The following is a 25,894-nucleotide window of genomic DNA, read 5'->3' as shown; positions in this document are numbered from 1 at the left end:
TCAGAAGCATGTTTTGAAGACTAATTGTTCATATTATGCCTACTGTACCCTTTTTCTCCTAGCTCCCCTAAGTTAGCTATAAAAAGAGGTAACCACCATGCTCAACACAAACAAATGTCCTATTGCTTGCTCCTGCTTTCTGTGCCATGAGGCAACCAGACTCATTGCATTTGCAAAGGCTGTAGTATTGTACAGGAGTGACCCTGCAACTGCTTGAGGAATGAAATGAAACTTCAGAACTACCAGAGAAGATTTGGCTGGGGACTGACTACAGCCAGCAAAACACTCTACAACCAGGACTGGAATGTAGCACAGCCCAGATCAATACCCAGGAGAAGGTGAGGTAGGGACCATATCTTGCCCCAACAACAGAGATCTGTCACTGTGATCTTCTCAGGTATAAACACATGTTATCTTCACCAGAAATCAAGGGAATACTGCAAGAAGAAATTAATTTCAACTAACAAACTTGTTCCAGGGTTAACATAAGCGTTTTTGGTTTATTTTTGGTTTGTTTCTATTTTAAAAATCTCTGTCCTGACTCTGATTCAAGTGCTTTTAAAACACCATCATATGTTTCTTCATTCCTATCCCTACCATTAGCATTCCCAGACACTGAGACTGAAAGAGCTACCCTTTCCTCTACCCTTACGCATCCCAGCTGTCCATAGGTACTCAAAGACCACTTGCCAGGTGTTTTAATAATAAATTCTATTTTCAACATCATATTTTATGCAGAGAACAAGTCTTTGGATTGATTTAGTCAAGGGATACTAACAATCAACCAAAAAATCAGAAAGGAGCCAACCTGAATCTCTGTCCTCCGGCTAAGTGTGATGGTTCCCTATCCTAGTAGTGCTATCACTCTTCCAGCATATTGAAAAATGTCACTCATTCACTCTGGGCCCATTTGTCCCTTCACACACATTGTGATCTGATGTATGTAACTCTGCAAAACACTCCCAGTTAGTATCTGCATGAGAAAAGAATGAAACCTGCAAGAGAACTGAAAAATTTTCTCTACAAGAAAATCTTCTCACTGCTAACCCTTCATTCAGATGTTTAAAAGTATCACCAAATACCATGGTTTCTTTTTTGAAGGCAGTATGTAACCCTTCCTTTCAACAGCAACAGAAGCACACAGTAGACAATACAAGTACAAAGCAGGCTTGTAGTCAAAGCCTTGCTTCCTTAGAGAAGCATGTTAAGATTCAAAATTACCTCCTTTACACTGAATATATGTATTTAGACATAGTATATTATTAGCCCAGCAATAATAACAACTCCTCTTTATTCAGACATTAAAAATCATGCCATAAGAAAAACATAAACTTCATGGTTGTAAATGGCTGTAAACTTACACATCTTTGATGATCTGCAGTTTAAAGTACTTCAGCATCTGATTTAGACTGAACTTCTGACCCTTATCCAAATGTTCACTGCCTACCTACTCACGAAATAGTTCTCTGCATGCCACCCTTAAGAAAAGGTCATTTGCATACTTTTCTTATGCAAGACACAGAGCAGACAACCAACTGCTTTTTGACATGGCTCCCTTGTGCTCTGTGTTTTTATGCTATTTTTACATGGAAATTCTTAAAATGCAGAAAACAGGAAATTTGTGCCGAGACCACTGATTTATGAACTAAAATGTCATAAATTCCTTGTTTGTTAATCCCAGACAGAACATAAAATATTTCCTGTATTATGTTTCTAACATATTTTTTTCTTTACATGTTGCCAAAGGTACTGGAAATTCAAATGTAGAGTGAAAACATTCTTGCACGCGTGTGAAAGTTTACATTCTAAGTCAGACCTATACTCCGACTTTTGGAGCTTGAAACAAAGTAAACACAACAATGTGTCATTCAGAGTGGAGACAAATTATTCATTTCATTGTAAGCCTGAGGACAGCCTGCAGACTAGGAACATAAATGTTCATAATCCTATTTGGTTGTCTCGTGACTGGCTTTAAGGTTCCAAGTCCACTGTAGAACAGCTTCCAGCCTGTGAATAAGGCATGGATGAGTAAAATGGGTTTTGTTATATGCACCAGAACTACAAAACTACCAGCTTTTCATAAATACCTCTGATTTTGCAAGTGTTTTGCTGTAAAGGACAGTAACACATCCATGACTTTGAGCTGCCATAAAGCATTTCCCTCTTGTAGTTCCGTGTCTAAACATCAAATTACCTGATTCCAAAATGCAGACTGATATTCTTTATATGACAGAAAGAGCTGTGGCAGGTGTTCTGCTACAGCTGAGCAGTCTCAGGACACCTTGGCAAGTACCTTGTGTTGGCTACTCCTTTCTAATGTTCTTATAAAAAGAGTCAAGCAACTTCCCCAAACAAAGTGTCTTAACTTACTTCTAAATGCTTAAGTGAAAATAATGTTGATGAAACTGGCTCCATAAGAATTGTCACCAAGCTGAAGTCCTCAGCATTTGATCCCCTGGTAGAGCATGTACAAAGTCAATACAGTTTTCTCCTGTATGGCTTGGTTCTCTTCCCTAATCAAAACGTTGAACTAGTTCAGATATTTGGATCACTTCACCTTTGGTCTCCTTGGAAAGACACCCAAAAGCATTGTAATTGCTACCATGTTGTTTACACTTCTCTGTTACAAAAAAAGAACACCCCTGTAAAAGGTTTTCACTTGGGCAATTGCCTAGGCATTACGTAGTGAATTTACTACTGACCTAGAGGTCAAAATTAATATCTATAACCTCAAGGAGAGATAGCTTCCAATGCAATTTTAGCTCTCTGACAGTCACTCAGTTGATTCTCCCATATGGTGTCAGGAAGGCAGAACATATTTACCTTCAAATAAGAAACTTCTTAAAGTCATCTGACCTCTAGATGATTTTTTTCTAGACGCTGCCTCTCCTTTGGCATACTCCATGTAATGCTGAACAACACAGTTCCCACTGTGATTAAATGAAGCTTTTAGCAGTGCAAGGGTAAGAAAACATTAATCCGTGTAGGACCCAAATTCTTCTTCACTTGAATCTTGCACAGGGGACATGCTTGGGCAGAGAAGTTGTACAATATATAAATATAGCTTTCTAGACTTTGTGTGTGCAGGGAAAAGGAAAAAATTATAGGGTAGGACACTCGGTAGCACTATCCAGGCTTTTATCACTAGACAGACACTTTGTTGCCTGGCAACCTCAACTCACACAAAACAAGAGTGAAGTTATTATTGAAATGTACTTGAACGTGATCGCATCTAAACAAGGCAAAATAATTTTAAAAAATCTTATTACATGAACAGGTCAGATAAAGAGTGAAGAGAACTGTCCCTTTACTGAACAACAGGAGGTTTCTGTTTCTCTATGCATTATTATCTTTGTGCTCTAAACAATCACTAAATTTACAAACCTGCTTTCTTTTCTTTTTCACAGCAGGTTTGGAATCTGAATCTTGATGTGTTGCTGTCTTGTTATCACTTGCTTTCTCAACAGCTTCATCATCTGAAGGATCTAATGAAGAAAAAAAGAAGAGGGTTTTTTACTGTTTTTCAAACCCATAAATCTTTGCATTCAAAAAAACGGAAAAAATCCTCATCTGAAAGGTTGTCACAATAATACAATCTCAAGATTGGCAATAAGCACAGCTGTAGTGATTCTTTTATCCTTTCCAGAACACTAGTATTTGAAATTTATTCTAAGATAAGGCCCAAGCTTCTCCTCGTCTTCACAGTATTACATCTGGCAGGCAACATATTTCTTTTCTTTCTGGAATGCTGCACAGTGGGTGCCAGCTGCAGGATCACAGGTGGAAATACCTGACCTTTCCAAAATCTCCGCTGAATTAAGCCAAGCAGTGAACAATGAAAAAATGTTTCTGATATACTACATCTTAACTCACATGACATCTCTCCTCACTATTTCAGAACAAGTAAAACATAGTCTTGGATCTGTAGTGCTGCATTCACCACATATAATTACAGACCTATCTTTTAAAACCCCAAAACAAGCATTAACACTGGTATGGAAGACTAATGGCAATATGATCCACGGGATCACTGTAAAAATACATTTCACTTGCTAAGTTTGATTGCACTTCTTTTAAAATAAGTCATCTCTTCCTACCAAAACAAGTCTTGCAGGTGAAGGAAAAAAAAATAAAAATCCAACCAAGCACACACAAAAATGCACAAAACCCCCACCCTAAGTTGCCAAATGCCTTACTGACACCAATTAAAGAGGAAAAATCACAAGATTGCTATAATGTCCTACTGTATAAAAAAATGTGCACACGTTTCCTGCTAGTACACTTTGTGTGTCTCTTACTTCACTAATAATTAGACAAAGGCACCATTCCCAAAGTTTAAGCAGTACATTCACAAAACTAAAATAGGCTTATGTTTTGAAAGAAAGCTATTTAAAATCAGAAGTCTTTACTCATTCTCTGCTTCATCTCTTTTATCTACAGAAAGACTTTGGGGAAAAAATATATGCACAGCAACAGCTACTTCTAATACTGTTATACTAGTGCTTGAGATGTAGTGAAACACAGACATTTCTGCTGGGGACTGAATTACTTCCTTGATCATTGCCAGAAGCATTATCGTCCATCAAACTGAATTAATTCAACTTCTGTATCTGGAATATTTCTGCCCAACAGGTACTTAGTCATTATTGCAATCTCCTGTATTCCAAAGTCATAAATTTACAGCTTCAAGATGGGTACAAACTGAAAGAGGGCAAATTTGGGCTAGATATTAGGAAGAAATTCTTTACTGTGAGGGAGGTGAGATACTGGAACAGATTGCTCATTGTGGATGCCCCAACCCTGGCAGTGTTCAAGTCGGAAAAAGCCTCATGCAACCTGTTCTAGTGGGAGGTGTTGTAGACTAGGGGGCATTTAGACTAGATGATCTTTAAGGTCCCTTCCAACCCTTAACATTCTATGATTCTATGATTCTGTTGCAAAGTCGAAAGACAACAAGTAAAGAAAATCATTGAATGTTTTAGCAGGTTGGATGCTGTTTGTCGTGAAATCTTACTTGCAAACCTTACTTTGCAAATCTTACTTGCAAAATCTTATTGGCAAACCACAAGGGCTTTAGAAACAGAACAGCAACTGAGAATTTTTTTTCTGTTCCATACAACTAAGAGACTCCTAAGTGAAGGGGTTGGATAAACATGTTAATGAACTTAATTAAGACCAAATGCTATGGAAGAAATGACAGCATTTGTTTGCATCTCAACATAGGATGAAGACATATTCTGAAATCTTAAACAGGAATTCACCAAGAAAAGTCCTCACTTTCCAGATCTAGAGCAAATGCAGAAATGTGTATCACGGGAAGATTGCAGCTCAGCTGCCTATTTGCTTCATCCTCTTTGCAGGCACAGCCACCGAATTGGCAGCTGAATAAAGGGACTGTGGCCACACAAGTGCCTGAGCCCATGTGGATATATATGTCTAGCCCTGTACAGCCAACACGTGGCAGTAGGTGAACTGGGGAAGAGAGAAAGCTGAAGGTTTGTGAGGTCAAATATCTTTCTGTTCTCCTGAGAATGTCCAAGTGCTCCTACACACAGCAAGAGCTCCTTCCCTGGCCTATTCCTCTCCAAAATCACTGACCACTTATATTCTCCAGCCACTTTGGAATCTCAGATGTAATACTTCATTAGAAGAAGATGGAAAAATCACATCATTCAGCTTATTCCAGAAAGTTTAAATGGTATCTTGGTAACTCAGTGTTACCACTAGGCATTACCATCAGCTTGTTTACCTCTGTATCACCCTTCCACTGGCAAATTTATTGTGCTATATTTTGGTAGGGCAGCTTCTGTGTTTAAGGGCCCATCACTGACTTCTGCCTTATTTGCCCTGACTCCAGAGACACTGGAGGGGTGACCAGCTTTAACACACACCAGCTCCACGCTCCTGGAGTCCTGGACACACTACATCAAAGCAGGCTGTGGAGATATTATATAAATGAAGTACATAAAAGAAATTGAAATCACCTCTTCATCCCTCTTGCTCACTGTGCTTAAACTCCAAATACCCATTCCAGAGTATATCCGTGAATGTCTCACTGAATTGAATTGCTGTGCAAGCTCTTTCCAATGTTTCACATTGGAAATAAATGAGAATTCCATGAAATAGATTCAGGGGAAGCTGCCTGTGATCTGCAAGCATTCCTTCTTAAATCCCACTTGGCATGCTCTGAAAGGCAAACAGGAGTCGCCTAAGAGGTTTTAAATAACCTCCTCTCTTTCTCACAACTGAAAGACACACTGCTAGCAATAGCAATCTAAAACTGGATAAATGGTTTCCATGCTCTGAAATAGCCTGACAAACAATGTACCACCTGTTCACTGCCCATCTGAGTTTTGGACAGCACTTCATGATGCAACGTCCTCTGCTTTCAGCAAGAAGTGAGAGAAGAGGGTATAGACTAAGGCTTAATATAAAAAATCAGTGAAAACAGTTCTAATTTGAGCATCTTTCTGCAGTACCTGAGTATCTTTATTTCAAACAACAGGAGAACTTTTTATCTGTTCCAGAAACAACCACCCACGTCCCAGGAAAGAGAGAGAAGCTAGATTCAAGCTGTGATTTTTTGTGACACCGTGTCAGCTCCCATGACGACAGGAGCATTTTGTTGAGGGCATCAAAGTACCACAGGCCAGATTCTGCCAACCATGCTCACATTAAACAGTGTACCCTTCTCTGCAAATAGTTACCTTGATGTCAGTGAGGTTATTCACAAAACAAATCATAACTTGATGCAAATAAATGCTGAAGCTCACAGATCACAAACATGTCTGTAACAGACCAGCACTGTTTGCTCTGCTTTGAGATGTCGAGCTTCCCAGGAGACTCCTCTCTGCTAGAATAGGAGAAAGCACAAACCCTTCCTTAAGAATGAACTGGCACAAATGCAGAAGCAAATTGATTAGTACAACACTGCCTTTCATCTCGCTTGAGGTGCAAATGAGCAGGCAGGCAGGCACTGACAGAGTGCACTGCTTGAAGGGCTGATGTTGTTCAGTCCATCAATCCTCTGCATTTGCTTTCCTGCGGTGGACGGACCTTGCACAACCACAAGGTCATCAAAGACATCAGAGCCATCACGTAATGCTCTAGATACAGAAAAATAAATGGGAATTCCACAACTCTTCACGTGTTTTGCTTTGATATTACATCAGTGGCATGGCACATATTGACAGGCTTCCCAGTCATTAAGTGTTTATATTTGATTTTATTTTGAACCATGCGAAAATGGAAAAAGCCATTTCTAATTAACACACACACACACACACAGAGGAATAAGACTTCCTTATTTATGATATTGATCACTGTTTAAAATTATTGAGTGCAATGGTTTCTAACTTCTTTGCATTAATATATGCATATATGTCTAAGTACATCAATATGTATACTAATTATATACATATACATACCTATATTATACATACACATCTGTATGTTTATACACATTCACATAAAAAAGCACACAGATATTTAGATAATTTAACAGATTCCCATTAATAATCACCTTTATTAACTAATATATTCACAAAGAATACGTATTTGCTTGGTTATTTAGACTAGTATTTTTAAAGGCAGACAAGACCTTAATGACATAGAATGTAATGGCATGTGCTTTGATGTGAATCCAATTTTATTCATATAAGATAGCAAGTACATATAAATTTGCATTTGCTAGGCTGATTCAACATTACTGAGACTTCTGACCTTCACATGCCACTTTTCTACTCTGGAGTTATTAACAAAGGAGTCATAGTGACTACAACATAAATGAATTTCTGTAAGAACTAAGGGTGACTGAAAAATGAAGCTCTTCTAGGCAAGACACCTCCAAAGGCCCCAGAATAAATAAAAAGTTTCACCTGAAAACAGTCTTTAAATTCTTAGAAAAATGCAACTTGTGCTTCAAGTAGCCTATGACTGAAATACAGGTAAAGGCAGCTCACAGAAATTACGGCAGGGATGGGAAGCTCATTACAGGAAGAGAATATGAAGAGAACAAATGGAGTTTTTTGAGAGAGAAGGGGAGGTGAGGTCCTTAGAACTGCTTATAATGTAGGAACAATGAAAATATAATTAAAAAGAAACCTTGGAACAGAAAAATATTATTTTGCATACATACCCAAAGATAAATGAAGGAACGGTTTCCACTAAGTGGGGGTTTGTTTGTTTTTTTTTTTAATCTGGAAGCAAAGCAAGATCAGGCACCTGCTCGGTATCCACAAGGCCCCCAGTGACACAGGACAAGTTCATTTCTTACCATTAAATTAATCTCTGACAAAATTTGGAGTGAACCTGTTTTACATGCCCATGAGTGAGAATCCCTCAATTTTTATTTGATGTATCTGGCATTGCCCACAATCAGAGACACACTCTGGGTCAGAAGAATCTCTGGATCTGAACAGAAATTCCTGCTTTCTCTCTTATGCTCCCATCAGGGCTACATATCAGTACCAGACTAGAATCACATGAAAACAGAGTTTGTACAAAATTTATTATTGATCTGCCCCCGCTTTTCCCCCTCCCAATTTCCATCTTCCTCTGACTGTTCCAAATTTGCTTCATATCTGAAATCAGATTTTAAATAAAGCCTGTGTTTTCTGATTTTTAACAAAAAGCCCCGTAGTACTGTGGAAACAGGTTTTTTATTTCTTATGCTCTCTTTCCAGTTTCAGATATTCTTTCCGGTTCAAATATATACTTTCAGAAAAGTACGTGCTTGTTGTTACTCTGTAAGCAGACATAGTTCACTCAGTTTGGGTGTGCTCTGATGTCTTAATTTCAGGCTGCTTTGCAGGCAATATTTTTATTTATTGGTTGACTAAACAGACTGATCTGTGTTCAGCAAGGTGTGGGAAAAATACTTCTCAGGGGTCTCCACTTTAAATTCCACTTTAAATATATTTGACGCTGATTAAAAGGCCAAATGTGTTGAGTCTTTTCTTAATTGCCATTTTTCTTTGGGAGGAGGGAGGAGAGGGGCAGAGATGAGGTCAGAGAAAATAAAAAAATTAAAGTCTGAGACTTTTTTATTATTCTCATAGTTTTGCTATTAAAAACTGGCCTAAATCTTCAGTGAATCAGATTAAACAATTTTAACGTCAATGCACTACTTAGAATTTTTCTCATGGCATCTCTCCTGCACGTCCCACCAGGTACACGCCGTGCAAGGACAATTAATGTTCTGTAAAAGGTAACAACTGTCAGCAAAATTGGCTCCCAAGTCCCTGTTCATCCTTGCTCAGCTGAGAGACCTCCTATTGCCAGCAGAGTTGTGCTGATCACAGTAACTAAGCTAAAGGTGGTGATGGCAGTATTTTAACATATCCCTACGGCATCACTCCTCAAGGCAGGATAACCTGAAGCTCAGGCATGTCCTGCCACCAGGATCAAACAACAGATGAGGTCTTTTAAATGAAACAGGCCTAGCTGGTGGGCTGGTTAACTAAGAAGAAAGGATTAAAATTTTAAATATTTTAAAGTACTCCAAACTCAACCCCTGACAAAAGGGAAAGGTTCTGCACCGCAGTGGGAGAAGGAGGTATGGAAGCTGGTGGTTCACAGCAGAAATAGGTAAGCAGCAGCTCAAACTGCCTCCTGGACAAATCCTAAATTACTCAGTTGTGTGCCACCAGCACAGCTAACCCCAAAAGGAGGATCTCTTTCATGTCTACCAGGACAATCCTTTCCAAGTTCCCTCCCCATAGGCAATGGACAGCTTTGAATTTTCCGGTTGAGAAGCCTAATAATAGCTCAGATACCCTGGAGCCCATGGTGCAAAGACAACCGGCCAAGCAATAGTTAGTTATGAAGCTCTTCTGAGATTTCCAGACCAGCCACATGGAATGGCTAAGAATGCAAATTTTATTATTAATATGGTTCTTCAGACCACTTGCTGGCTATATACCATGACAGTATTTTACAAATTGCTAGTAAATGAGATAAATATGTCAGACACAAAAGTGTCTGTCCTTGGGGAAGATCATCACATAACCATTGCATCAAAAATAGCTACAACAGTGTCAGTACCCTTTTCATTTTTCAAATTGCTCTGACTAAATTAGAAAGGGTCCCCTGGTACCCCCAGAAAAATAAATAATTCTCCCCATCACAGGCATGCATCACGTGCAGTGGCATAACTGAGACATCCAGATGACATATTACAGAAAAGAAAAAACCAACCAAAACATCTTACCTCCTTGAACAAGGATTAGCTAAATAATTTAAAACAGTATAGCAAAACATGATTTAGTCTTAGGAATCAGTATAAGAACACATACAAGAAATGAAAAATTAATATTTAGTTGCATCAAAAGATATAATATTACAGCTCAGTGCAAATCTTTGATGCAAGTTTTGCATTTTAGCTTGCAAACCAGTGTAATGAATCAAATTAAGTGCCTTCATTCATAGTGTCTGAAAATATGTGGGTATTTTGACCATTTGGAACTAAAAGAGGGAATGCTGTGAATGAACTGGTATCTGTTACTGCTACTAGGAAGCAAGAAGCTGGGCATAAAGCTCTGTTGCAGGTTATTATCAGTTAGTTACCTTTCCTTTTTCAACTTTATCAGCCTACTGCAACAGAGAACAGAGTTGTCTCTCTGTCCGGGCTGAGATAATCTCCACGGTAATTACAAGTGGTGCCACTCTCCATCATCCCAAATCATCCACAGTCCCCTACGGCCTCGGCACTGTTTTGCCTTTCTACCTCTAAGAACAAAGGACTCCTTCTGCAAAACAGACCCATTCCAGCACAAGAGTAAGTTTTCATATCTGTGAGGATGCCTTGAACTGCAGACTTTACCCTGACAAGGTATGTGAAAAAAGGTATTTTAAAGTGCACTTGTGAGGCACATCTGAAGGACACACAATAAGTAACTGAGCAGAAACACATACAGTTCTATCAAAGAATCAAAAGTGCTTCAACTTTGTCCCATTAGGTAACATTCAGATGGTACAAGCTTCTTCACACTCCACCCAGCCTAAGCCTGTGCCAAGCCAGAATCTCCTGTTAATAGTCTATAGAAATTCCCTGTAATAATTTCTAAGTATTTACAATAGCTTGTACTACAAAGGCAAACACAATATTCTTCTAAAAATGCAAACTTCTTCCTAGGGCAGTTCAAAAGGCACATCTACTACAAACTATTCTTTTTGCCTGATAAATCTGGTGACAGGATAATCAGTTTAGGTTCTTCTTCCTTACACTGAAGGACAATTTAAATTAAAATCACTGCCCACTCAAGTAAAAAAGAACTGGCCTTAATGGAATAATATCAACTTAATTTTCACTATGCTCTGATATGATAAAATTTTTTTATCTCACAGACTTAACTATCTGCGATGCAAAGGATCTCCCACAATACACTCATAACAACTACCCCTTTTTTTTTTACATTTTCCCTTTAATATTCAAAATAGGTACTTCCAAACTAATTTTTGACATGACTTGCTGACTGGCAGTGAACTAAAAGACAAAACAAAGAGCATATGAGAAAATAAGATCAGAGGAAATTCTCTGTTGCACACATGTAAGCACAAAAGAATAAACTTTATATGATCGAGGTTAGGTCCAGCTTTTGGTATAGCAAGAACCTAGCCCTGTTCATAATTTGACTTTTCCATTTTGCCTGTAAGACAGAAACATGGTAGAAAAATCACAAAACATGACTGATCAGAGGTAAAAGTAGCAGGCCACTTTTAATAAAAATAACTTTTTCACCTGCAAGGGAAGGATTGAATTTGACATCCTGTCGCTGCCTCACACAACGAATACCAGCATCACCAAGGTAAGCAGTGAGAACTCAACATCCATTTAGTCACTGTAGTTTTAAAACCCATAGTAGGCAAACACAAAGATCTGACATGTTAGGAATATGACAGGCCCTTTTACTGTTCGGCATCCAATTTAATTTCTTCATTATGGGCTTGCCAAACGAGCAACTAGAGACTGAAGACACAAAAATACTTCAGCACAGGGTGCAAATCAGTTCTGTTGTTTGCTCTAATACCCTTTGCCAATGTTATCATGAGTGAAGGCTGAGATGACATCCACAAATCGCTTCAGTCTACTCTTTTTCTTTTGTTCTCTCAAAAACTATCCTTTATGCTGAAACTTCCAACGACCTCCTTATATCTCCAAATTAAGTTTAAAAGCATATTTCTAAAGAGATGGAGAAGTGGAAGACTGTTCAGTTTGTTTGTAAGCAGCATGGGGCTTTGGGTGTTTACAAATCTACCGGATGAACATTATAAATGTTAAGCTTGCAAAAACAGTTTCTCTTCTTGATAAATGCCAGGCATTACATACCATATAGTCAGTTCAGAAACCACTCAAAAGGATGCCAGCAATACAGTGCAACAGTTTATGCTCATAACAGAGCACTATCCAACTCCGAAAAAGAGGAATAGGGCAAGCCAGGATATGGCTGAGCATATTGGAAACTGGCAGAGACGTTATGGTTCGCAATCTCACCTTGTAAATGCTCTGTGGGATCTTTAAACAACTACAAGTGTCTAGGAATTTGGGGTTAATCAAGAGAAAAAACAGTTGACAAATACTAGTTACAGAATGTATGATTGTATTGAGGGAGAATCCCACAAGTCTGGCTTGAAAAAGTCTCAACCCCAACAGAGCCATCTGAGGGAGCAAACAGACTGGGCTCTGCAAAAGCCAGACCCAAATTACTCCAGAGAAAATGCTACCAAAGAAAGCTGGGCAGGTAAAGAGAAAAACTGACTATGAAGAAGCAGAAAGACCATCCACCATCATAAGGAAAACACAAGTTAAGAGCCCAGGAAAAGCTAGGCACAAACTAGGGCCTGACTCTTTACTACATTTCCTTTTTCGTGGTGTGGACAGGAAAATTATGCAAAAGTCACCCTAAAAAAAACTTGAGTGTATACAGCCGTCAAACAAAACACTTTTTCATCCATCTTAACAAACACATACAACCACTCTAAGTGTCTTTCCCCCTTCTTTCAGGATGTTTGCATCACTGGCGTTGGTCAAGCACCATTTACAGCCCTGTACACACAAACAGCATCGTTCTAGACAAGCCTCTCCAAAGATCAACACTCCTTGCCCAAAGCCAACCAGCGTATTACTTGTAGGAGCAAGAAATCACCCCCTTTCCACAATACTCACATGGCAGAAGTGCATGTCACAGTTCCTGACAAAGTATGACTATTCCTGTGCTTTATGACCCAGCAAGCACTGTGATTCCTTCTTTTTCTAAGAACTACAGATCTATCATGTACGGAAGTTGCTCCAGTTGTTTGCTGCAGTGGGTGAAAAGCTGGTGAAAAAGAGAGTGAAAAGTATACCACTCATGCTGGGAAGAAGTATATATTTCCTCCCTAATCCTCATCTCTTTCATGGTCTGAACGAAGGGATCTGTGGTGATTTCAATATCCTAGCCTTAGAGGGAGGGCAGAAGCAGCAGTGGCACTGTGCAGCTGGAATTGGTAGGGTTGGTCTGGATCTCATGAGAGCACCACCCTGGAGCACAGACAGCACAATGCTATCAGTATGTAATAATGTTGGTGACCCATACATTTAGAATTTCACTACTTACCCAGTGCTAATATATTACTCAATATACATCTATCTGGAGGTGGACTCATTAATTTTTCAAGTTCTCCCTTCAAAATCAAACACTAGCATCCTTCATTTGTTATAATTTTCACTTCTAAAAACATTTATTCTTGTTAATGGGGAAGAAAGAGGTAAACTGGGAGGAAAGAGGAACTTGGATAAATCCATAAAATCACTTAATGGGTGGGCTCTAGCCTAGGTCTGACTGTGAGCAAGTTTTAGCCAGGAATGTAGCCCAGATGTGATGTCTCCCTTAATACTGCCAGGGATTCATATTTTTTACTATTCTGTATATTGGGAAGCAGCTGTGGCTCACAGCTGTAGTTCTTGCTGTGAGGGTAACACAGAGAGCTGGCTGATCCTGTGGACTTCAAGTCTATAGATCACGATAAAATTACACAGTGGAACTTGCCAAAAATAGTAGGCTGCAATTAAAAAAGATACACAGCACACTTCACAAAAACTTAACAGCACAAATTATTGTTCACAGATACACATTGCTACTTTACTGACTACTGGTACCATTCCCGCCTTTTTGGCTCATGGATATTTTGCAGACATTTTGCATCTACAGTATGCAGTTATCACAGTCCTGATGTTCTCTCAGTCAGGTTTTCTCAGAATATTGAAAATTGTATGCATGCATACAATGTAGCATGCACTCAGATATATGTTACCACCAAAAAATATATCCCACTGAAGAACAATACTGCAAATAATCTTTCATCCCAACTCTCTTACCCATCTTCACACAGAACATGAGAGTTGACATTCTGAGCTGCTCCAATTTCTGCAGCTTTTTTTATTTAGAAGCCTTCATATGACATAGCAGTATCAGGTCCCCGTTTGACAGAGTATCAGGTTAACTCATATCAAGTTAAACTCTCCTTCAGGTTAAGAACAAAATACCCTGACATGTTGCTACATAGAGTTAGAGTGGCAAATTCCCTGGATTATAAAGCATCTATTGAAAACCAGTTCCCCATCTAAGGCACAAGGGTTATGCTTCTGTGCCTCTTATTCTTTGCTTCCTCCTCTGCATATACTACACATTGCTGTGCAGTTTGGTCTCTGATACTGCAGATGCCCTTTCAGGCTATCCTAGCATCTCACATTTATACAGTGCTAGAATATCCATTTGTGGATTTAACTCACTTTTACAGAAAGTCTTGTTTATTATAAGAGCAAGTGAAAGAAAGGATAATTGTTAGAAGCTTTTAGAGAAATACTGTACACTGATACATTAAGGTTTTTGAGAGGAAGAAAGGCATCAGGCTTGTCATCTATGTCAGTGCTCTCTATTTAAAACTAACAAATTACAATGCAATCTATCATCTGTACAGGCCTTTTGTGAACTGACATGCGGCTCAGTTGCCTAAATGAAGAAATAAAGCACATTATGAGTCAATCAGTTCTAACTATCATGAAAACAAGAGCTCATACCTACATTCATTTGCTGCATGCAGATGGTCGATTGCTTTTCTGTCCTTCTATGCTGCAGTCCCGTTCCCTCAGATCCTCTCTACTAAGAAAAGGGACATACTCGGAGGTCAGTTTTCCAACAAGGTCATCTGCCTTCAGAGTATGAAGAGAATTGCACAGAAAGTGGGTTGGGCTATATTTAGAGTTTGGTCCAACTCCGTGCCAAGGTCCCCCCCGCTGTCTCTCTCTTGCAGCACCGTCTCAGGTTTATTCTTGCAGATTCTCAGCCCACAGAACACATGAGGAGAGGAAAGTCCCTCTGAGCTACTGCTGGGTTGAGGTTTTTTGCAATTTGCTAAAAACAAGTGGATCAGCAGTTCAGATGAGAACTTCTTAAATCCCTAACTCTTCTAGTATTTATTTTCCTTTATTTAAGTGGATTTTCCCTTTTCAGTTGAATAAGGAGAGGAAACTGCCTGGGATAGAGCAAAAAGACTCTCCTGAGCTAAGGTAAGGTTGCTTCATTTTTGTACTGTCATTGTAATTATAGAGCAATTGATGATGACTTGGATTAGATATGCTTTTTCTGCTAGACCAGTTCTGCATGTCAGCATTAAGGGTATTTTTGGATAATTAAATTCTTCATTTCAAAATATCAATTTTCATTATCTTTGTCTATAGGAAAATGGTAAAATAAAAGGATATCAGCATGTGCAATAGAATATACATTATCTGATTTTACCTGTTTAAATTAATGTAAAAAGCACACAGCCATGCCAATAGACTGTATCATTCCAAAAATAAGAGAAAATCAAATGTGTGACTATATGCACAATGATTACATATACAGGCATGCATTTAGATGTGCTGAGTGATGTTTTATCCATGTTATTTTGTACAACACGAGCAAGCAGGGCATCAGGTCTGCAATACAGGGCTTGCTGCAAAGAGCACAGATATAAGTAAAAAATTATAATTAATAAATAAACACCTGCTCAAATCCCTTTATAGTTCTAAAGAAAGTTGCTCAGCTCCGGAGTACAGGCAGTGTTACAGATCATACTGGTCTCCTTTCCACTGAATGCTATACATTGGTTCAGCACTGCTTCTCCTTTTAAAAATACATATAGCTCAACAGTTTTCCTCAGCACCATTTTAAACTGCTGTGATTCATAAGGGAGAAAAGACCTGGACAGAGTACATCATGGCATACCTGTCTGTAAGGAGATCCTAACACACTTCAGGTCACATGGACATCATGATACTGTGGTGTGGACTCCAACATGAGACTATTATCATGTAAAGACAGTCTGGAGCCATGGATTTAGCACTGGCACACACACACACAGACTTTCTAATGCAACATGACCATAGCAAACACACAGGAACAGTAACCTGAAAAAATTGGGTAGAAAGGTCCACTTGACCCAAAAGTCCAAACACTAATGTGACAGCACAAAAAAGTTCTTCACAACAGAATCACTACATAAAAGTCTTAGCAGAAGCAACTAAAGAAAGGCAGATGGATTCTGGATTAAAAGAAAGCAAAGGGCAAGGGAGGTCACCAAGTCACAGGGAGTTCAGCTAAGCCATGACAACTGGATGAATTCCTGTAATTATTTCAGGTTATCTTTACTTAATGTAGCTATTGGTTAAACAATGCCATGCAACAGGTTGTAAAAGCAAAAGATTACAAATTGGCAAAAGTCTTACCTGCTAAAGGAACTTCTATTTTGGTTATCTCCAACTCTGTATAAGACCATCTCATCATCCTTTGCTTCTGATTTTGCTTAGTAATTTATGCTTGGAGTCTTAAGTTTGTTTGAAGGATGTCATAAACACCACGCATTTCACACATAATATCTTCCTAGCAGTCCTTAGACTCTTTAACAAATGATAATTACGGCAGCATGCTATTGAGCCAACTTGGGCTGTGTGGCATGTGATAATTCAGATTCATCCAGAAGGTTCGTATTGCAAGAACTTGAAGATGAGGTTGTTACAGAAGGGTTACTGAAGTACTGTAAATGCATTCATCAAATTCATCAGCAAGCAAAAGGCTTCAGAGTATAAAAGCACTAGTGCAGTTTAAGATTGGCAACAATCTTTTATAAACAGTTGTTACACACTGAAAAGAGGAAAAATACATCTTTATACATTTTTAAATGTTCAGGTTTTGCCTAAAGTTATTGCTTAATGAATCAATCTACTTTTTGTGACACTTTGTGGTATCTATTCTCCATTTGTATGTGGGAAAATATTATTCCCCTATCAATGCTAAAGACATCAGGGGTGTAGAGTTGGCTTTAAAAAAAGGCAGTACGAATGTGACTGAGCTTATTAACACAGCATTCACAAAGACCCCCTGGCAGATGGACAGGAGCACTGCTGCATCACAGTGGCAGACAGGGACTGGCTTGTTTTGAAGGGAGGGTCATCACACCTTCCCCAGAGGATCTGAGCCTAAAATGTGTCCATCACCCAAACTGGTAGGAGGTTTGTTGACATGGAGATGAGAGAATGACAGCATTGGAAAATGACAGTATCTCTTCGATGACAGATACGAGCATGGCGTTGCTAGAAGAAGCTAGAAAGAAGCACATCTGTGTTAAAAGGCCTCATCATACTCTAATGTAAACAAACTTCAATCTGCTTCTAACCTCTTTCTGGTTGGGGCTGATCCTACTTGGTAGGATCCTCCTCTTCCTATTCTCTCCTCTCCGTTATAAAATTCCAGTGCCATGAGCTAGCTTCATCTTGCTAAGGTGTGATATCCAATGGAGATCGTAGCAGAAATCACCATGGAAGGGAAAAAAATAAAATAAAATATAGAGGAAGAAATTATGGTTTTTTTATCTAGTGTAAAAAAGACTGACACCCTTCTTTTCTATTAGGGGGGTTGATGGGGCTGAAACCCCCTTTCCTCAGTTGTGGCAGAGGGCATGGCCATATATATTGAATGACATGTCCAAGGCTGTGGAGGAGGAGGAAGAGAAGGCTTGGCTGATGATGTGTGCTGCCAGCTGGCCAGGCAAAGCTCCAAGGGGACATTCACAAACTCCTTGCTTTGGCACAGTCCCCCTCAGCTGACAGGTGTAAGCAGGGCCACAGCCAGATGGCTAAATCCAAACAGCGCCATGGGGATAAGTCCCATGAGCAGTCAGATCCCTACTACTACTCACTGTATTTATGTTCTGGCTTGGAGCTTTCTTCTGGTGCAACCAAACAACAAACAATGCTGGGATTTTCCTCCCTCCCTGCCAAACTGAACTGACAGAAACAAGCTGGGATTTTGAGGGGAGTCAAAGCATATCTCAGCTCATACTGAACAAGTATGTTTAGCAAGAGGCCCTGTCAGATGCTACAGCATTGTTGGTACGTGGCTCTGGTGTCAACTAGCAGGACTCAAGACTCACTCCACTCACCACCATCTGGTGCTACAGCCAACATCCAGGCAGGGACACCCAGAAAGGGATTGGAAGAGCGTGAGAAGGGTAAAGGTGGCACCTAGAGTGTCAGTCTGTGAGTACTTGGGTACAGTTCTGTGTGTATACCTGCATGAGAGGGGAACACGGTATTCAGTATGAAAAAGGGCTGCTACAACTGTTGAACTGAAATTTTCTTTCCAAGCCCTTAGCGACTATTGCCATGACTTCTGAATATACTTTCCAGGAAGAATGTAGGATGATATGACAATACATGCTGTATAGATACTTATAGATGCAGAAAAAGCACAAAGCTACAGTTAAGCAAACAGTTAATGAAATAATTACAGTCATTCTGCTAAGCAGTGGTTTCCTCTGAGACTTACTGGTAACAAGGACAGGGAAGAAAATCAAAGTCCATATTCACAACCAGCCACACAGCCCCAAGCTTTGTCTGACCTGCTTTCACAAATTCATCTCTCAAATATAGGAAGGAAAAAACCCAACAATGTAATTTTTCCATAGGATGCTGCCTGTGCACCAGTGGTAGTGATATCTTGTTGCAGAAAACAGTCTGCTCTGAGGTGAGGAATAGTCTCATTGCCAGCATTTTCTTTCAGCAGGATACACTGTTGGGACTAACAGAAACATCTCCAATGCTGGTTTTCAGATTCTGCATTACAAAATATTAGTTTTGACAGTAGCGGATTGACTCTTGTCTACTCAAAGCACAATGAAGTTTCATGCTCACCTAAGCATAATAAGGTTCAGGATAAGGAATCTACCAGAACACCTACTGGCCTGGTACTCTATTGGCCTGCAGTACCACACTGCTTTGCAGTTGAAACTGCCAGCTCCAGACTCATGAAAACTGCAGGTAAACCACTGTTGGCTACATTCTGTGCCCTCCTTCTCACCCAGATATCTTTGTGGTCCCATTCAGTACAATTCTATGGGTCTCAGTCCTGCTTTTTGTGTACCAATCCTGTGCAGGATTGGTACACAACCCATTCATTTGAGACGAGGTGAGTGGGGCACAGCCCCTGCACAGAAACAGGAACCTGGGGTCTTCTCAGAGCAGGAGAAGGGAAGGCAGAAGGAGCAGCCCCATCTGACATCTGACACTGACCACCAGCATAACTGAGGACAGCAGATGCAGCTGCTTTCCCTGGTCACATCTGTGTCTCTCACCTGCAGTCATACAATGCACATACATATGTATGCAGCTGTGTACAGACAAATTACAAAGTTGCAGCATGGAGAGATCTATTCATTATCCCTTAACACCAAAACATACTATTTTATGCTAAAATGAAGCATCCCCTTTGAAAAATGCACTCATTTTATACAGACTCCCACTAGACGAAACAGAGAGCAACTATGATGGCTTTGCCTAAAAATGCTGATGTGAATAAAATTAAACAACTGAAAGCAGTTTACCTGGAATATTATAAAACAGTGTGCAGGGCAATGAAACAGCATGTATATACCCAGTGCAGTGGTCGTTACCTATACTTGAAAATATTCCTTCGAAAGTATTTAAAAATGGAGGATGTACAGCTGGCCACCTGCATGGATTGTTCCTCTCATTTTCACAGAGCTAGTCCCAGCTCCAGGCTCAGTGATAGCTCCAGAAATAAGCTGAAAACAGAGTGCTCCAGTGGGGACATGTTTCTTACAGCAGTAATGGAGATACACAGCATGCTCAGAGGGACCTCTGCTCCCTCAGGAGAGCTCAGCAGGAGCTGGGAGCCTGGGAAAGAACCAGCACAGCAATGGCTGTGCTTTGATGAAGCAGTTTCTCTACAAAGGGTGTATGTGTGGCTTTCTGCTGCTCTGTGACATCTGCCAAGGAAAGGGATTATATGCAAGGCTAGACTGTATCCGTACATTTCAAATGAGGATGAACAGAGTTAACTTTGAAACTATTTGCAATGAAACTCCCACCTATACAATGCGGCTTTAAGTCATGTAGGAAAAACAGTTAAAACTGGGATTATACAAAACTAACACACATTTCATATCTTACATTACATTAGCCCAAATTCTTTCAATTGCAGCAAATTCATAGTGACCACTACTGATGCAAAAATGCCACAAGAAGTAATCCAACAGCACTGAATTCTTCTGTCTCAGACATCAGAGAGTGAAAGAACATATGCACAGCTGCAATACTGTAAATTACAATTTCACACAAAATGAATCACAGTCCTGTTAAAAGAAACCCTTGGAGGTGAACTTTTCCACTTTTCACTCATAATCAGCTTTTTAGTATACTAATCTGATCTGCAGGCATTCACTTGAGCAGGTGTCCAATCTCTAGCATGCAAGTAACATTAAAAAAAAAAATCACCATTTTCAATGCAGTTGTATTTAGCACAGTACTCATGCAATTTTCTTAACCACTAATAATATTACAGATGAATATAAGAGTGAAGGATAAAAAGAAAGTAAAAGAATCTCCAAATGAATGTCAAATGTTTGAGATGCTCTCCCTAAAGAGACTATTTAAAAAGCACGTGCAAAGTATACTGAGGAATAGGGATTTTACATCATCTTCTCAGTACAAGAGAAAAGCAAAGGGTTGAGATGAGGCATCAGGACTCACGTGTTTGAGCACATACTGTTGCTCTGTGGTTTATCTCACACAACCAAGCCAAAGGGCTGCACATTCCCCACTGAAGGTACCCCCACCGAGCAGCACTGACCCACACAGGGGGTGAGATCACTCAGGCTGTGATGGAGTTTCTCGATACAGACAAGTAGACACCAAGAGGTTGAAATTGTATGACCTCTCAACTCTTTTGCAACTTGAGACTCTTGAAGGGGGAAAACCAGAGTCTTTGTTCCCTCGCGCCAGCTTTCATCTGACCTCCAGCTGTCTGAGGTGGACAACATGTAGTCTAATTATAGGTTTATTGAGTCTTCCCAGAGATTGGCTCCTTACGTAGGCAAAGGATCTCACAAACCTCTTTCAGAGCACAGATATTCCTCCATTTTAGACTGCCCTATCATAAATGTGCAAGGCAGGTTTCCCATCAGATTTGCTCCTTTGCCACTGAAACAAAAGGAAGAAGGCTAGGCTTCATCAAACAATGCAGGGTATGGAGGGATCACTAGAGAAGGCACTCCTCCCTACTGCCCTTTTCTGTGACACGTCACTTAAACAGAGCTGCTAATATTAAAGACATTTTTATTAATAAAAGTGCAAAGCTATGATATGTACTAAGCAGTTAATATTATACTTTACCATGGTTGATGATGTACTATATATGAGCTGATATGCTGTGTTTCCTTTGTGTGCATGCCCACTGCACGTGGTCAGAGGAGGGAACCCTAGATGATTTATTTAGGTGGAAGTCAGGTGCACATATATGCTTTGTTATACTAAAGAGCTTGGGAGTACACATTTCTACATCTGATAGGGACTGCTTAGCCTTTAGCAAATTACTAGCACTTCCTGCATCTCAGTTCGTCTTACTGCAATAAAAAAAAAAAAGTAGAGATATCCCTTAATGGGGTGTTTTGGAGCCTAAATAACATATGTAAAGTGCTATGGGATTCTGGAAGAAACCGCTATAGTAGAATATAATAGTTGTTTATTATATTCTGACAAGAAAGGACATGAAATTCCTTTCTTAAAACCTTGAAAAAGCATCAGCGTTTTTAAAATTATTTTTGAGAATCCAAACCAGTTGCATTCAGACCATTAAGATGAAGACCAAACCTGGGGCTTGCTCTGCCAGAGAGTTACAACTCAGTAGGGTCCCTTTTAATTCTGAGTTACAATTCTCCAGGTCCCAGTATTGACAGTCACAATCAAAGGCTTCTTTGTCATGTCCTTGCTATTCAGCAGCTTCTGGGAGAGTGCCTTGACATGACACAAGCGAATGATAAGGATTAGCCTTATCCAAAGAATTTCACTACCGCATCCAGCTCAAGGACAAACTGATGACAGACTACGTAAAGCCAGGGTCAGAATATATACAGCATGGGAGAGACAGAAGCAGTCCTTTATCGAGTTCCTGAAGTCTGAACTCTGGAGACAGCCTCGTAAGGCAGATGTCCTCTGGTATCCTGTATGAATTCACATGATGTGAATTCTTCATTCGAGACCCTGTTGGGAAAAGTGATCTCCTCCTCCCTGATTTACTGCAGAACTGCTGATAAGGAAACCCCGCTGTAGGAGAACACTACCCACAGCACAACAGGGATGAGATAGGCAGCACATCTGCAGAGGAGAGATTGGCATCTTAGCCAAAGTTACAGAAAACAGTAATCGTAAAATACTCCAAGTCTTACAATATGGAAAACAGTATAACACTCAAACCAGAGATACTTTGTCTCTCACTGTTTGTCTTTAGGAGCAGAAAGAACGGCTGTATACAATTTGTGATATTAAACAGAGCCCAGCACAGCAATAAAAAACCCCCCAAAACAAACCTAAGTACTGTCATGGTAATTTTATCCTTTTGCTTATTTTTTAAAAAAACTGAACTAATTACTTAGCTCAGTAATGGTCAGGACTAGAAGGCTACACCAGGACTGTAATTAAGGTAAAACCCTGGGGAACAATTTTGATTATAGTGGAGGTTTCAGCTGACTACATTTTAATTAATCAGAGTAGTACAGCACTCTGAATCCCCAGATATCCCATATCAATCTGTAGACTAACATGACTTGTTTCAGAGCATATTTTAACATTGCTCTAATGAATTCTTCAACAATTCTTTTAAGTCTCAGAGGTAATCTAATTTCTTTTCTATTTCTACTATAGAGGCTTTCAACTGACATTTCAACCATATATCACTAAAATCACGTGCCTGTGGAATGCCAAATATAGCCTCAGAAACCAAATACCTCTTCAATAATTGTATTAATTAAAAGCTCAGAGGATTTCCTAATTACGAAAGAAGTCTTTTTCATATCGATAAAGCATTTTAATTTAAAATAGGTCTCTACTGTAATAAAGACAAGCCACAGTAGCATTTGGTTAAAAAGCTCAGTAGTGAACTAGCATAATAATATATCATCCAACATAGGATAAACATATACATTGTCAATGACATGAGAAAAATGGGACATTCATGTTTCGACATATGGTGCAGTGTCTACATTTTCTGTATAATCCAGGCTTTAGTGAGTCATGCTTAAGGTCTGACAAAACATGCATAGAAATGTGGCAAATGAAGAATCAGATCCCAAAATAAGGAAGTTTTGAGCTAACATACCATAGGATCCAGCAGAGATGATATAATTTATATCTTTAAATTCACAAAGCACATAAATTTTCCTAAGCATTTTTCTTCCTAAGCATTTTTCTCCGCATCATGAATTCACCAGTGTTTTGCTACTGTTTGGAAGTGAAACTGTTAAACTGCCCAGGACTCTTCCTGTTTCTAATGAGATGCTGCAGTCCCCAAAATCAGATAAATGTGACCTGCAGAGGTGGTTGTACACTGTCCCTGTCCAGCAGCAGTAGTAGGTACCAAATCTTCCCCCAAGAGGGATGTAAAAGCCAGAAAAAGATCCAGATAGTGTGAAAAAACCAGGAAAAAAAAAGACCAGGAAAAAACCCCTGAAGACAGTGCTGAAGCTGAAAGGGCTAAACCCCAAAAAAGGGCAATGTACACCACTAAAGTTAGCATCAGTGCTGGCAGGGAAGAGGATGAAAACAGCAGATGTGGAGCTCTAGTTCTGAACCAGTACACTTCTCCTTATTGTTATATTGAAAATGCTTTTTTCACAAAATGCTGTTCTCCACAAAACCCAACCCTCTCCCCTTCTCAACAGTGTGAGCTGATGCACCACCTGTTCAGTGTCTGGACAGTCAAGGTTCCTTGGTCCCTCTTAGAGGCATTGTCATACAGTTGTAGAAACACCCTTGGACCCAGCAGCACCTACCCCTACTAAGGTGTACCAGCTCATTGCTACACCACTGGGTCAAATGTAGCCCAACTCTGCCAGCTGTCCACTGTTGGTACCTAAACCTTTTGAGAAGACAGGCACTGAAAAGACTGTGGGCAAGAAAGATAAGTAAATTCACATGATCCCTTACCCCAGTGTATCCATAAAGCTGCCAAAACCCAGCCAAATTAAAACAAAATATGAGTTAGATTAGTTTTCCAGGATGAAACTGTTCTGTGTAGCGTATCTCACTTCTGTGTAGAAGTAACAAAGAAAACATGATTTAAGAGAATGAAAATGGATTTCCTTTGGCAATAGGAAACATACAGACCTATGCTCACATCTCTAGTAAGGCATCTAGTTCAGCAAGCACTATTTTCTGTTAGCTTCTGCTAACCTAACAATACCACAGATATTCTATTTTACAATTGTCTTTACCACAACTATTATAGAAATAATTTTTACAGTAAATAATCACAGAATTGTGTATAGGCAATAGCATTCTCTGGAGCATGTAAAATTATTCCAGGCTGCAAACTGATCATTCGTACCAAGCAGTAATTGTTTGTGAAACCAGTGCTTGGAGAGTTTGGACTGAAAACCTCAAAAAGGAAAAAACATCAAATTATTACCACAGAGCAGGGCACAAAACCTGACTTTTTGGAGAGGCAGTCTCTGCACAGATTTGCAAGCCTCAATCATTTTTAATTCTTTTTTTTTTCCCCACACACACTGGGTGACCAAGCAAGTATTTAGTTCAGGTTTCAAAGAGCCTGTAACACCCACTGGGTACACAGCAACTTATACAGTGTTCAAACCAGAAGGAAAGGAACAGCTGCTACTGCTCTCCCTGCCTCACGTTAAGCACCAGGAGCGGGAACCCCGCACCAGGAGTGGTGTGAAAGTACCAGCACTCACACGCTGCAGCCTCCAGTGACCTAGAATTCCCCTCCTAATTTTCCATTCTTTGCTCATGCCTTATCTTTTAATTGCATCCAAGGATGTGGAAAGGTAAATAACGTGGTGCACTTTACCTGGGGCTGACCCTAAAAGCTGCTTCAAAACTGCAAGCATGGGCAGATCCTAGCCAGGACCTCTGAAGGGAGCTCAAAAGAGCTTGAGCCTACAAAGCCTTATCACTCCACGGCTCTGAACAATACTCTGGTTGCTAACTGAGTTCCCTAGCAATATCAAGAGGAACTAATGTCCCAAGATTTTTCTACATGGAAGTAATTAAGAAAGTGGAGATAAATTAAAGGAAGGTGGGAACCTAAAACATGCCATCCTCAAGACCTAGGTGATCTTGACAGAAGTCAGGTTTTTGCAGCTTCCCTTAAGCTTAGAGTCCCAGGACACAGACCTTGGCAGGAGGTTTGCCCTAAAAAACCCCATCACGTTGCAGGTAAACCCATGACTGTGTTAAAAGTCACCCGCCACTCACACCCTGAAGTCACTGAATGCAGGAAGGAAGACAGCATTATTTCTGAAAATGGGGAGGGAGAGCTTCTTCTAGGCAGAGAATTGC

General features: G+C 39.8%; 2 protein-coding genes across 4 annotated transcripts in view; one reads left to right on the top strand and one right to left on the bottom strand.

The window, feature by feature from the left end:
• CMSS1 (cms1 ribosomal small subunit homolog) overlaps positions 1 to 25,894 on the bottom strand; it is a 222,489-nt gene that overhangs the window by 17,672 nt on the left and 178,923 nt on the right. The window contains exons 1-2 of one of the 3 annotated variants that reach the window (XM_064644287.1): positions 16,751 to 16,893; positions 3,385 to 3,485 (exon numbers count right to left, since the gene is read on the bottom strand). In XM_064644287.1, the coding sequence (XP_064500357.1) occupies positions 3,385 to 3,485; positions 16,751 to 16,808 (159 nt within the window). In that variant the 5' untranslated portion in view covers positions 16,809 to 16,893. Of the gene's footprint in view, positions 1 to 3,384; positions 3,486 to 15,058; positions 15,232 to 16,750; positions 16,894 to 25,894 lie in introns of those variants that run through there. The other 2 variants (XM_064644289.1, XM_064644288.1) reach the window with 2 other exon arrangements.
• Positions 15,411 to 25,894, top strand: part of FILIP1L (filamin A interacting protein 1 like) — a 187,638-nt gene continuing 177,154 nt past the window's right edge. Inside the window, exon 1 of the mRNA XM_064644276.1 lies at positions 15,411 to 15,547. The gene's annotated coding sequence lies outside the window, so the exon portion shown is untranslated. The remainder of the gene's footprint in view (positions 15,548 to 25,894) is intronic.

This window comes from Pseudopipra pipra, chromosome 2 (assembly GCF_036250125.1).
Source record: "Pseudopipra pipra isolate bDixPip1 chromosome 2, bDixPip1.hap1, whole genome shotgun sequence".
Taxonomy (NCBI): Eukaryota; Metazoa; Chordata; class Aves; order Passeriformes; family Pipridae; genus Pseudopipra; species Pseudopipra pipra.
This window is presented reverse-complemented; position numbering and strand designations above follow the sequence as displayed.